This window comes from Lepidochelys olivacea (assembly GCF_965140295.1).
Source record: "Lepidochelys olivacea isolate rLepOli2 genome assembly, chromosome: 15".
Lineage (NCBI taxonomy): Eukaryota > Metazoa > Chordata > Testudines > Cheloniidae > Lepidochelys > Lepidochelys olivacea.
Window position 1 is genome coordinate 13647700 of NC_140425.1, and position 14477 is coordinate 13662176.

General features: G+C 39.6%; 1 protein-coding gene across 4 annotated transcripts in view; it reads right to left on the minus strand.

The window, feature by feature from the left end:
- Positions 1 to 14477, minus strand: part of PRR14L (proline rich 14 like) — a 36405-nt gene that overhangs the window by 11112 nt on the left and 10816 nt on the right. For all 4 annotated transcript variants that reach the window (XM_084649265.1, XM_084649262.1, XM_084649263.1 and 1 more), the window contains one exon: positions 772 to 6871. In XM_084649265.1, the coding sequence (XP_084505391.1) occupies positions 772 to 6871 (6100 nt within the window). The remainder of the gene's footprint in view (positions 1 to 771; positions 6872 to 14477) is intronic.

The window sequence follows — 14477 nt, forward strand, 5'->3', positions numbered from 1 at the left end:
GCAGCAGCTGCAGAGCCAGTGGTCCCATCTCTCTTCATTCCCCATGTAATGCCTTAACAAGTCCACCCTTCCTCTCATGTAATTAGCAGCAAAAGAAAAAAACAAACAGTCTTTATTCCTCTCTTACTCCTTTTTAGTTTGATAAAAAGGCCAAAATTCATCAGTGATCTCGGTGGAGCTGCACTTATTTATGCTAACAGTGCATCTTGCAGGACGGTCAACAGGAACAGTTATACAGAACAGGTTACAATTAAAATTAATGTAGAACAATTCATTAGAATGCGATTAAAAGTTCAACTGGGTGCAACACAATTATTCCTTTCTGTTCAGATTTAGAATTTGCCCAGCCACGTAAATCCATCTGGTCATGGCTCAAGCTAGACTGGTAACTCAGGTGTCTGAAAAACTTTCCTACCTCAAAAATCTAGTAGCTCTGCAGTCATTTAGAACAGAGTTAGTGAAGTAGCTCACCTTTCTGCAATATATATTCTGGTGCATGCTGTGTATGTATTGCAGAGAGGCAGAAGAAGAAGAGTTAGCGGTTCTGCCAGAAGAGATTATTAAAGAAACCAATGAAAACGTACTCAAATTCAGATAACAGAGATGGTTCTGTACGGAAGAGTCTTCTATTGAGCCATTTCCTGAGTGGAGTGTGCAGGAAGTACCGGAAACTGACCCTCTACTCCAAACTCTAATACCCCTCTCCCTCCCCAAAAGCTGCAACTATATACACTATGTATTTATTCTCAGAAAGAAGTTGATGGATTTTACCTGTTCTCGATGCCCAGACTTGGCTGCCACTTGCAGTGATTGGAATGGAGAGGAGTGAATTCGGAGGGACAGGCAGAAGGACCATGCTGGCTCCATATGGAAAGTACCCTGCCCAGTGAGTAGGGCCATGAAGAGAAGAGGTCATCTGATACCGAAGATGGAGACCTTAACCCTTTCAAACCCTGTGTGAATTGTGACATAAACAGTCTCTGGACAGTAGGAATTCGACGGGTTACATTTCTTCTTTTTGTCCAGATCCTGTAACATCCAGAGGAAGAAAGTGCTAACACTGTGTGAAGGCCAAGCATGGAGCACCCTGTTCTTCTTTTAGCTATGAGATTTCTCCTAATGTCATGACTAGGGATTACAGCCTCTGTGGTTGTTAGAGTAGAAGAGTGCAGCTCCTTACTGAGATTAGCGTCTTCCCTGAAAGCTGCTGTACCTGAGTAGCTTTGGGACAGGAGGAAAGAGAAGGTCCATTTTGAAGGCTGTGACGGATGTACTGGTGCCTCTCCTAAAGCTGGTATATCAGGTACACACTGTTGGGATGTAATCCCTCTGAGGTTTATCAAAGAATCAGAGTCCAATTTTGTATGAAAAGAAATTGGGGAAATGGGGGTATTGAAGACTGATGATGGAATGTTGCTACTCAAGTCTAAAATGTGTATTTTGGTGTAGTCTACAGGATAAAGTGCCAATGGCTGAAGGTTGAACATCTTGGTGCACAAGCCATCAGCCTGGTGAGAGTTTAACTTCATGTTAATGCATGAAAAACCTTCCAGTAGCTTTTTAGATCTAAGTTGGCTGAACCTTTCGACCATTGGACGTTCAGAGGAACATTGCAGAGTCTTTAACCTGTGGGTGCTTTTGGGTGGGGCCAGCAGTTTATTGGCCATAGTAGACAGCCTGCTTAACAGTATTGGTTCTTTGGTACATTTACTAAGTTTCAAGCTGTTCAACAAACTGCACCTATTGGCTCTCTGCTTTGACATATGGTCGAGTCTCATGGCTATTTCTGCTTCCATTACTGATGGTTTACATGCAAAATATACAGAGCTGAGGAGTTTGTGTTCTTGCATAGGAACAGTTTCAGGGAAATTCCTTATAAAAGCTGAGCTTTTAACTTTGTTACTTTTTCTTACAGTTTTTAGCTCATCTGGTGTGGGGACCTTTTTGCACTTCCTTCGTGGCTGCTTCTTGAATGAAAAAAGTCCTCTTAGTCTGTGTGTACTTCCAAAGGCACCGTGGATTTCATCATCCCCAGCAAAGCTTTTAGCTTGTGGTTGTGAGAGAGAAACAGGAATGAAAGGGGTATTATCTGCTGACAATTCAATGTGGGTCCCTAAATGAAAGCTCAGGCTTTCCACTTCTGAGTCCATAGTCTTCATATGCTCTGACTTATCTTCATCCTTGGAAATCTTTGGCCTTTTGACTCCTTGTAAAGTGCTATATATTTGTTTATTGTCACTATCATTTATACTGCTCATGACAGCAAAGAGCTGCTCTCCAGGACCTTCGATCTTCATGACTCTCGAAGATGCTACCAGTCCATCTGAAGAACTATCTAAAGGCTCACTATCAAACATCACACTCTCCTGCAATGGGATTTTTGCTTTCTCTTGATCTTTTGACTCCTTTATTTGCTGTGCTTGCCCCTTACGGAGTAGGATGTTTTGAGCTGGATATTCTTCAGTCTCCTCACACATCTTTCGCTTAAGAGTTTGACATTCGCCTACTTTGCCCAATCTCTCTGCATCAGACACCTCATTTTCTGCACTGATTGAGTCATGTGGTATCTTCATTTGGTCTCCTATAACCTCCTTCCTGTTGTCTTTGCTCTGTGAATTTAATTCATAAGGCAGACACACTTCGCTGCAATCGAGACATTTTAAAGATGCTTCTGTGTCGTTTTTTGACAGCTTATTGCTACATACTGTGTTATAATGGACTTCTGATGTTTCTTTGTTAACTAAGTCTTTAGATTGCAAATAATTGTCTACGATTTCTGAAAGCAACTTGACATCTCCTAATTCTGAATGATCTTTAACGTAAGTTTTCCCTTTATCTGAAAGGTTATTCAAACTCCATTCTGGGATCTGTTCAGTAGAGTAGGTTTGTGAAGGCTTTTCATAAGTCTCAGCATTCAGAGGCACACAGCTTCTAACTTCGTCACCGGAACATTTCAAGTCTTCTAGCAAAACTCCTAAATAATTTTTATGGTCAAAAATAGAATGCATTGGCTTCTTTATTTTTTCTGCAGTTACTGCATTTTGCCTCTGGTCGTCTACAGATGGTCTTTTAAACTTCTGTACACAATCAATACTGTCTGATGAAATTACATCCATCTCTTTTACAACTGGCCCTGCACTTACAGACTTCTCCTTGCTGTGAGCATGAGAAGCCGTACACACTTCTAGTTTAACTGCATCATTTAGGGAGCTAATTGCTTTTTCTCTCTCTTCAGATGGGCTGTCGTTGCCATCAGCTCTTCTCTCAAATGACTCTATCAGCTCAAGAGGTTCTATAGCAGAATAGTCATGACAGAGGGCATTTGCTGAAGACGAATCCTGGTCAACTATCTGTGCATTCTCAGATGATGCAGGCAGCTCATCTTTTTGAGGCAGGCAGATTTCTGAGTTCTGAGTTAAAGGTGTTTCTGAAATTACTCCTTTCAAACTGGAAAGCTCTTGATTCACACAGAACTCTTCAGACTGCACTTGATTTACGCGCTCTTGACCATCAGGAACTGTAAAAGTCACAAGTTCTGGCTGAGGACAAGCTTTATTTCTTTCTATGATTCTATGATTTACTGAAGAATCCAACAGTAAGCATGTTTCATTTGTGATCTCTGGAACGAGAGTCATATCTTCTGGTACACATGAAAGACTCTTGCAGGCTGACTGAGACACAGAAAAGGATTCAACAATGGTCTTAATTTTATTTTCCGGGCCCATAACCAAGCTACCCGTGTTCAATAATGCAGAAAGTTTGGTATTTTCTGCCAATATTGTATGTTCTTCTTTTTGATCTTCCTTTGCACTACTGAGAGAGTCTGTGTATTCTGAATGGTTCACATTTACCAAACTTTTGGAAGAACTACAGCCCACCATACTTCCTTTGAAAGTTCCTTGATCTTCCCTTGTACTGCTACCTACATTATCAGATTCTTTTAATTCTACTTTCTCCCCTTCCGATAGATCACTGATGGAATTTGTGTATTCGGAACAGTCTGTATCTACCATACTATTGGAAGAGTTATCCACCATTATTTCTTTGAAAGTTCCTTGAAAACTCTTTTCTCTTAAAGACTCATGAACCAGTGGAGTTGTTTCTTCATCTTTCTTTAGAGTTAATGATTCATTTTCCTTGGAGCGGATAGATCTTTTAGGTTCATCCACTGAACTTGTCAAAGTTTGTACACCAGTGTTGGACATGTCTAAGTCATACTGTTGGAACTCTAGAACTTCATCGGCTACTCGGATTTCATTTTGCTTGTATGAAACCGGCCCATTAAGCTCACTTTGACATGCAAGATATTGATTTTCCATCTGACAAATGGTCTCATTTGGTTGCTTTGAATGTTTAAAACCTGACAATTCTAAGTCAAAGGATTGGTCCAAATGTTTTTCATGACTTGGGATGCTGGAGTCTGTGTCATTCTTTGAAGTGCCGCCTTCAGAAAAATTGTATTCACAAGGTAACACAGTCTTCTTGTACATCTTTAATTCTCCCTCTCCCAGGACTACTGTTGTGTTGCCAAGATCAAGATGGATACCAAATATGGTTTTGTTCAAATCTCTGTTGACTGACTCTTCACTAGTCTCATTTTGGTGACTGCCTTCATGAGCTTTTACACTATCCACAGTTTCTATTCTATCAATTTCATCTTTCTGTAATGCACAAGAGTTAATTTGTTCTTGTCCCTTATCTGTATCAGAAGTTCTCTCTGTGGTGCCAGAATCTAGCCTTTCCTCTGTTATTTCACTCTGGCCATCATAGAGTTTCAAGCTTTCTACTTCGATATTTGTATTTGAAATCTCCACTTCTGATAATCTAGTCGTGGACTCATCTGGAGTGCAAACTGAATGCAATAGCTTCTCTGCTGTGGAAGTACGATTTGCCATATACTGAAACATATTGCTGCAATTCCAACTATCTTCACAAGGAACAGATTCACATGCTACATGAGTGTTCTCCTCAGGACGGTTGACTGCTTTTTTATCATTATGTACAAGTAAGTCTCCTGTTTCCAAGCCATTGACTTCTTCAGTCTTCAATTTAGTCTGCACTTTAAAAGAATCCTTGTTCAGTGTAGTATTATCCAAGCTGGTTCTATCTGATAAGATGAAGCAGGTCTTGACAGCTGAACAGTGTTCTTTTATACACTGGTCATTATGAGTATACAGGTTACTTTCTTCATTTTCCATATCAGTGACCATCTTCTCTGTAGCCCCCAGTGCAAAGTGGATGCTCTTCTGGGGACCTTCACTTGCTACATTAGAAGTATTGAAATTCCTGTGATTTACTAAAGACAATTCTTCATTTTTATGAAGCAGAAGGCCCGTATGTTGTGTCTCCAGTTTTGCAGAAGCAAGGATGGATTCTTTTTTAGACAGTCTGTACAGGTACACATCTCGGTTTGAAACTATATCAGTATTACAAGAAGAAAGTTCACTTATAACTCCAAGAGACACTCTTAATTTTTCTGCATCATGACTAAGAGCTTCACCTAGTGTAGAAGCAAAGTTAGTTTCTTTGCATGCAGGCAAGTTAACATTAACACAATTTGCTTCTGGAGCGTTACCAAAACTGTTGTTCAGATCTTCTACCACTGAACTGCTGTTGGTTTCCTTTTCAAACAGTTGTGCCTCAAGGGAAACTTCACCTACCTTGGTGCCGTAGTCCAGAAAGTCATGAACAGTAGGAGGAGAGTTTGCATATTTATTGTAGATATTATAGCATGTATGCATGTCTCGAGTCTTAATACTGACAAGGTTTTTTGTGTCCACCAATAGAGTGCCATTTTCTTTTGTATGTTGTTTTACTATATCACCCCAGCACACATCATTAATAAATATTTTCCACTGGTCCCCATCCTTTTTCAAGCTATTAATTTTTGAGGGGATTCTTAAATCTCCTTTTGGAAACTCCTCAGTTGATGAAGCAACAGAACTAGGAACTGGCGAATTAGAGCTCTCTGAATGAACGCTTTCTTGAATATCATGCCCACTATTCATGCCACAACTGTTCTTCATAGCAGTTTCTCTCTGGATTTCAGCAGCTTTCCCAGAACCATAGGTGTATGAATGGTCAGTGCAACTATCCATTTCCGATTGTTCGGGCTCATCACTGGACATTTCTTCACTCTGCACTGGAGAGAGCTGTTCTTCAACCATAGGCTTGGAGATCCAGTTCTCTAGAAACTCAGTTCTTTGACTATCATCATCACAGCTTGGGCTTTCTATCTCTTCTGCAAGATACTCCTCCTGTATTTCACAGATCTCAATAGTGTTGTCTTCTAGTGGCATATGTCCAGATTCCAGACTACACAAACTTCTTAATGAACCACATAAAGCTTCAGAGCTTTCTTTTGAGAGAGGCATATCAACTTCAACACTACTTTTAGATACAGAAACAGCACTGTTGTTATGAGGGCTCTTTTCTTCATTTTGCTGGTAAGTCTGGTAACTTGCAGGTGCTGCATTAGTTTCATTAACAAGGCTTGATCTAGACAACTCTACTTCTCCAGTCTCTGAATCAAAAATAGCACAACCCATGGTGGTCAACGACATGGTAGTACAGGCTGTTAATCCTCTACATTCTTTTTCTTCTTGTGGATGTTCTTTTGTTGATCCAGTCTCCACAACTGTTAAAGGCTCTAAGGGAACTAAGGTGTTGGTTTCTGAAACCTCACCACCGGCCATGGTAGTGTCTATATCTGGGCATTCATTGTTCTCAGGTGGAAGACCTTTACTCACTCTGTCATTCCTGTGTCCTGCTTTACTAAATATCCTAGTCCCATCAGCCTTCATACCTTGTACTTCTTCAGTGGGCTTTGGCAGAATTTCAGGTGTCACCTGTACGTTTGTTTGGTTTTCTTCTGCACAATAAAAAAAAAAAATCAGTACTGCACAATAAATTAAAAAAAACTTCCGTTTTACTTTCTTCTCTACTTAATATACAATTATTAGCAGCACAGTTTTACTGATTGATCCTTAATCACTTTGACAAACCCTACCACCAGTCTACTTTAAAACAAATCAAAATTATCTTTTAATCCTAACTGTAACCTATTTGCATGGATATTAAACATACCTGGTATGGATCCAATACTCTGAGTTCTCAGATCACTGTAATTCAGGAGTTCAGAGCCAGAGCTCATAGGAGTTCTATCAAACTAGTGGCAGTGCTTATTTTCAGTAGCATTTTTCTGTGATGAACAGCAAATTAAAATACTGTATGTACAGATTTAGAAGTGTGGGAAGTAGACAAGATGTGTATTTAAATTATCTGGTGGGACAGAGTAAGCTGTTTCAAAATTGAATGAATTTATACTGTCTTAATTGTATTACAGGAGAGAAGATTAAAAAGTCTCCTCTTTTGTACTATAACTTTTGTACTGCCAACTACCGTTCTTCTGCAGACAAGGAACTAGAGGAAGATATGTATGCACTGTTGAAATGAAATTTTACAATGGAGCAACTCTTTCAAGAGCATTTTGCATTTTTATTCCCTTTCTCTCTTCCAATCTATCCAAATATTACCAAAGTTAAAAGTAAGAAGCTTGAGGTGGAAGAGACCCCATTAGATTGTTCAAGTCCATTTCAATACCGAAACAGTCTGATTACATCTTCTTTTTCGTAAATCTCTTCACTAATGCCTCTTCTTTCTCTACAAAAAACGAATGCCTCAGCTTCACCTTCAAAGATTTGAATAAATTTGTTTCCAAGTGTATCTTCTTTTCTAACCACTCCCTTTATTGCCTTCTCCCACTCTTGGGTAAAAAGGATTCTCCTTTAGCAGCCTCTACTTCTGTGCCAGCTAGCTTCCATCAATTCACTGGAAAATTTTTCCTAGTTTGATATTTCTGGATTGGGAATTCATGCCCCTTTTATACAGGTGTTCAGAATGTTATCGTTAAGATCACCAAAGATGTCTATGTGTATGGCTCCATGAACACACACAGCATTCTATTCATTCTCTGTCACTACCTAATCACTGAAGTGCCACCGCATGCAGAACTCTTCTGCCAAAGGAAGCATCCGATGAAACTTGCAGGTCTATCTTATACAACTGGTAAACATATTAGTAGAGATTCAAGTGTGTGCCTTACAAATTCCCTCATAAGTGCTACGGTCGTATCTGCCCAGAGAGCTGCCACAGCTCTTAAGGGTAAGGAGCAAGTCCTGAAGGGAGAGTACGAATTCTAGCTTTAGAAGCCTCTGATACACTTAATTTGATCCACTCAGATACTGAAACCTAAAAGGCTACCTTGCTCACCAGGCAGCTGGTATAGAATAAAGACAGTGTAAAAACATCAGATTGCACTGAGATGAACAGTATATTTTGAGTGCCCTTCTAACATCTACAGAGTATTGAACACAAGTGCTGTATTCCATACACATATAGATGGTTAATTAGCCAAGGTGTCCTGACGAACCTTCTGGTGTCAGGATAGAGTGAAGTCTATTTTCTTTTGAATCCAGTGCACTATTAATGCTTCAATGTTGGATTTTAAAGTCCGATATTTTAGATGTATTGTCAAGCCCTGACTTAGGGATTTCAGAACATAACTTTGGCCTTGACTTGTACAGTACTGCATGATTGCACCTCCATTGGTGCTTGAACCCATGACCAGGTTCTATAATACAGACTGTTGGGTAACAGTCTAGATGTAGGTAAGGTGGTGTAGAAGGCCAGCCTTCCCTTTTCAATTACTTCCTTTCAAGTGTCATGCAGCTAAACTTCACTTTTCTGGCTCATGTTCAGAACTGGACCCCCAACTGCATATTTTCTCCTGCAGGGAAAGAAGATGGGCAGACAGACCAATAGACTGATCAGGTCAGAAGACCAAGGCTCTTTGGACACTAAGGAACGATCAGAATCACCTTGGCTCTCTCCTTTATATCATTTCGCAGAGTATGAATACAGGAGGCAAGACATACAGAAAGGATTTCAGCCATCTCTTGGACCGGATGTCAACTGCTCTACCCTTGTGGTTCCTTCTCCTGGAAAGGAATCTGGGAGGTCTTGTTGCTCAATCTTGACATGACTAAATCCAGTGAGAGTCCACTCAAAAACCTGACTTGCAATTAAAATATAATCTTGAGATGGAAGCTTGAATCTATTAACTGTCTGCTGAGCCAGTTTACCAGGACAGTCGATTTTCATTTTATGAGCTCCTGTCATGGATCCTTCCTCCTTTTGTACTGACTTCCCTTCTGTATGTGCACCCCAGCTGTTCAGGTGGCATCTACAGTTATCAAAATGCTGCTCTGGCTCAGTAATCCTGTGACCCGCTAGATACATATTGTTCTTTAGCCATTAGCACAGAGACTTAGCCATCTTTCCTGGAACCTAAGTGCCACAGGTTGATAAATTGGTAAGATATGCCAGGGCAATTAGAGAAGAAAACTAACAATTTCACGTATAGTCTTGCCCAACAGCATGACACTTAGTAGAAACAACAGTCCTTGGCTATTTGTAGTTAGGGACCTCTTTAGCTGTGTGTTTAACATCCAAGCTCTTTCCTCTCCAGAGAGCTTGTTGTGGCTCTTGCTATCAATTCACACTCTACAGTGAAAGATCAATTTTTCTGGCATCTACCTATTCTTTGTACTGACTTATGACAATAATGTTCTTGTCTAAACATTGAGCTGCATACTGGCTGGCCATTTCCCCTTATTCTCTGTGAGAGCACTCTTAGATATAAGCAAATCATCTAGCAAGGGGCAGACATAGATCTCATCTTGTTTGAGAAAAGTTTACTGACGTTACTAAGTTCTTTCATAAAACTTATGTATATTGCTAGGTGGGAGTGTATTAGAAATGACAGCTACTGTAAGGAAAGCATCCTCTTCTAAAGACAGTGTTATAAAGATGTACAGTCATATCATGTCTCAGCTTGATTGACAACAGCATTTCACCTTCGAAGATAACCAAAAGAGTGAACCTAAGCATTTCCCTCTTGAATCCCAGCTCCCTCAGACATCATGAATTTTGGCCTAAATTTTCAAAAGTGACGAGTGATTTTGTGTAGCCAACTTCAGACACATTAAGGGACCTGATTTTTCAGAAGGTAAATGCTCAATACTACACCTCTACCCCGATATAACGCGACCTGATATAACATGAATTCGGCTATAAAGCGCTGAAGCAGCGCTCCAGGGGGCGGGGCTGTACGCTCCGGTGGATCAAAGCAAGTTCAATATAATGCGGTTTCACCTATAACATGGTAAGATTTTTTGGCTCCCAAGGACAGCGTTATATCATGGTAGAGGTGTACTTAAAATCTGGTCTTCTTTAAGATAAATTGGTACACCCAAAAGTTGAGACAATATAAAAGTTACAAGTCTCTTTGGAAAAAAGTCAGACATTAAGGTCTGATACTACCCTGCATCCCCCTGGGCCTTTGGGAACCAGGAAGAAAGTATGGACCCAGGGCCACCTCCACTCTCCAAACTTCCTCTGTTTCCCAAATCTAGACTGTTGGGTTGCTGCCTCCATATTTTTTTTTTTTTTTTTTTTTACAGAGAGGAGGTAATTCAATGAAGGAAGATCATTGACTCCCACATGCAGATTTGTAACTATCACTTAGCCCTGATGTGCTATGTTTAGAACCCATTTGTCCAATCCAGTTGGGATTCTCTCTTTGCTAACTTTGTGCAACCTGCCTACTAGGTAGGGCTCTAGTCTACTGTAAACCTACTGGAGACCAAGCAGTAAGCAGGACAATACGAAGAGCTTTCTTCGGAAGTCACCCTTACGTCATCCCGGTCATGTTTTATTCCACTTTGATTTAGCACTTCGGTTTACTCCCATATTTCCCAAACAGCAGGCATGAAAGGCTTGGCTTGTACTTCCTCTTATACAGTGTAGCACTGGCCAAGGTCTTTCTGTAGGACTCCTTGATAAACCATGTCCACCCACTCCGAAAACAATCTTCCTCTTCAATACCTGAAGGACACTAATGGTTGGTTTGCCTGTATGTCAGCCTTCAGTCACCTTACCCACATGATTGTGAGACATGATTTTAGATCCGAATGCTCTGTGAAAAAATATTAGGGTGTCCAATTAAGCAATTGCCAGGAAAGAAAAATTCCCCAATGGTGCTCGATGGCTATCGGACTTCCTTACTTTTAAGGAAATTAGCTCAGACAGGGAAACTGTCCAAGCCATTAATACCCTAACAAAAGATGTGGAAGTTGCCATAATTTCTTCTCAGGGAAGAATCTATTCCTTGGTACATTAGATCCTTAGACTGCATCTACTTTGGCCTTAACTATATTCTCATTCAGTCCCAATGGCATCCTCTATAGCTGCAGGCAGCAGAATATACAGCTCCAATGGAAAATATTTGGCTTCCTCACTCAGTTTCTTCCACTAGGAGGAGGCTTCTTAGGAGTGTTCCAGGCCTGCTACTATACTTCAAGAGAGATTCAAAACATTAAGACAAAAAGGCTTGTTCTCCTGAGACTTGGAGTCAGTCTGACAATTGTCTCTCTTCGCAAGCAGGGGACATGGAATTTTCCAACCTACACTTTTTTGGGGAGTGGGGTGGGGTGTGTGGGTGCTTTTCCTTTGATAAGCTAAGTTCCAGACATTCACGGAATGATGATGGGGAGGAAGACAGATGGATTTCTAGAAGATATGTTCTAATTCAAACAAAAATTAATTCAGGGAAGTCCTATAGCTTGTGTTGTACAGGAGGTTAGACTACATAATCACAATGGTCTCTTTCTGGCTTTCCCAGTTTATGAATCTATGTTGCTTGGGCCTGCTCTGTCAAGATATTAGAGATTTGATGAGTTTCTCTAGGATCTGCTCATTCCCTTAATCTGAATGAAAAACAACAGAGAGTCAGGAGAGGCTTCCAACCTTTTTCTCAATACGAAGGGAGGACAAGAGGATTTTTGCCTCCTTTTGGGTAGAACATGTTCAATTTTGCTTCTGTCCTTTTAAGATATTACATTTTTAGCCCTTGTGGCGGATAACCTTCTAAATGAACTGAACATAAGCCAATGCAATGCTGTCCTCCTTGCAGAACAACCTGAAACAGCTCAGCAAAGTACTGAAGGGGACACCACTATCTTGAAATTTAGTCATTTAAAAAAAAAAAAATTAGAATAGTTACACATATGATGGCTACTCCTGAGTCCACCTTGCCATATATGGCTTTACCATCACATTCTCCTATTTTTAAATCCTTGTTTGTGTGTGTGGAAGACAGAGAAAACTTATTGCACAGAGGATAGAAATTTGTCAGTAGCCATTCAAATTCCCCATTAATTTTGAACAGGTGTTAAACCAAAAGAAAGTTTAACTGTAAACATTATTTCACTAATGATCACTTTAACAGAAACACTGATTTAATGTAATTGGCACCAGTGGTAGCTAGTTACTGGAATCATAAAAAAGTAGGGCTGGAGGAGACCTCGAGAAGTCATCAAGTCCAGCCCCCTGGAATGAAGCATGAAGAGGAGTTCAAACCCCCAAAAGGTTGTCCCCTCCAACCCTTACCACAAAAGGAAGGGTCAGAAAAAGGAAGGAAACAATGATTTTAATGTACCATGTAATTTTGAATTTCTATCCAAATTGCTATGTTGAGACCATTAAGGTTGTACAGTTAAGTGCCTTACAAGTTAGGACATATGGTCGAAACAGGACTTAACCTTAACATTGCTTTCTTTTGCAGATGCATTACAATACAGTCTTTAATTACATGATCACATTTCTCAAAAATACAATTTTTTTGTAACTTTAGAAACAGATGCAGCATCTCGTGCTAGGTTTTCATTTTAATAAACTTTTCATTCTTTTATGCTCACATTTTCATTGCTACAATGGTGCAGCAACACTGTAGCTCACGAAAGCTTATGCTCAAATAAATTGGTTAGTCTCTAAGGTGCCAAAAGTACTCCTTTTCTTTTTGTGAATACAGACTAACACGGCTGCTACTCTGAAACCTCTCTTTACTGACTGAATTTTTATATGAAAAGTTTTCTTCTCTGTAACGTGTGTGTATTTTAGTAGTTTAGGCCCCAACATTGCCAACGTCGATGCACATGGATAAAGTTAGGCATGAGAGTTTGTACAACTGAGGCTTTAATCATTATGTACTATATGCAGTCTCTTCAATAAGCTACAAAGATTTCTTTTGTGAAATTAAATGGATGAGGCAGTTATCTGTAAAACTATTTTAGCTAGAAACATATGTAGCTCATGCATTCCAAAAAAATTTAAACATTGCTTTAGGCTTTACTCTTAAATATGGTATGCTACGTATGTAGGGTTTATTCCATGCTTTTCATATAAGCGACTTTCATGAACTGTCTAGCATGCACATTGTAGTACAAAATATTACAAGAGGCTACATGTATTTAAGAAAAAAATTGTATATCATAATTCAAAAATGGTACATAATCAGATTGTATCACAATGTATATACACAAGACACAGAATTAAAGGTTGCACATGCAACCTTAACTAAGTATTTCCTGATTTGAATGTTGAGCTACAAACATGAGGTTTTCTTAATTTTTTTCAATGGAATTTACTTTTTTTGAAACAGTAGAAAAATCCAAGAGTTAGCAGACTTTTAAAAAATGGCAACAAGTAAATTCCATAATCTGGAAGCTATTTGGTTTAACACCACTAGAATTCCCTGTCCCAAGCACCTTCTGAGGCGTACATGATTGGGGCCCTTGCCTTGCTGCCATTCAAAACGCACAGCAGCCCTCCCTAATCTCTTCATTGCACTCTTCCTTGTGCTAGTAGGTTAGCCATAAACATGTACAATGCAGCAGTTTTTCTAGCTGGCATTTTATGAATTGGTAAAATATACTGTGCACCATGGAATTCTCAAACTATTTTCAAATCAAAACTCTTTCCACCAGAACACTCAAAGACACTTAAACAAGAGTTATTTCCACATCAAATTTCATTTTGTGTTTACTTCTGGTCATTTCAACAATAGTTTTGTTCAAAGGATGTCATAAGTTTTGGAAAAGAATTTTCAATTTCTTTATTCAAAAACATCTGAACAGTATTTGCTCAAACATTTGAAGACTTGTTCCATACTTTCAGAGACCAAGACCGGAAAACTGGCCTCCAGGCAAGCATAAATTTGATGTGTTGCTTAAGGCTGGTCTTCTCTTGGTTTTGTTTTATGCTCAGTCTGAATGACAGTAATTCACAGAACAGCAGATACATCTGGTGCCACCAAATTACATGCAGAGACAGACCCAAATTTTCTATTTGAAATACTAGCTCTTTTAGTATGAAGTCAACAGAATCTGTGGTGATTGAGAACTCAAGATAGAACAGGATATTAGCCACAGCCAAGCAGGCCTGATTTGCAATAAACACAGGACTAAAATCAATATATGGTTGTTCCAGAATCCTGGAGTTAAATAGAGTCACAACATGCCTGCTTGTTGTGGAGAAAAAGAGAGAGAATAGCCATCAGATGCAGGCAAAGTGATCAA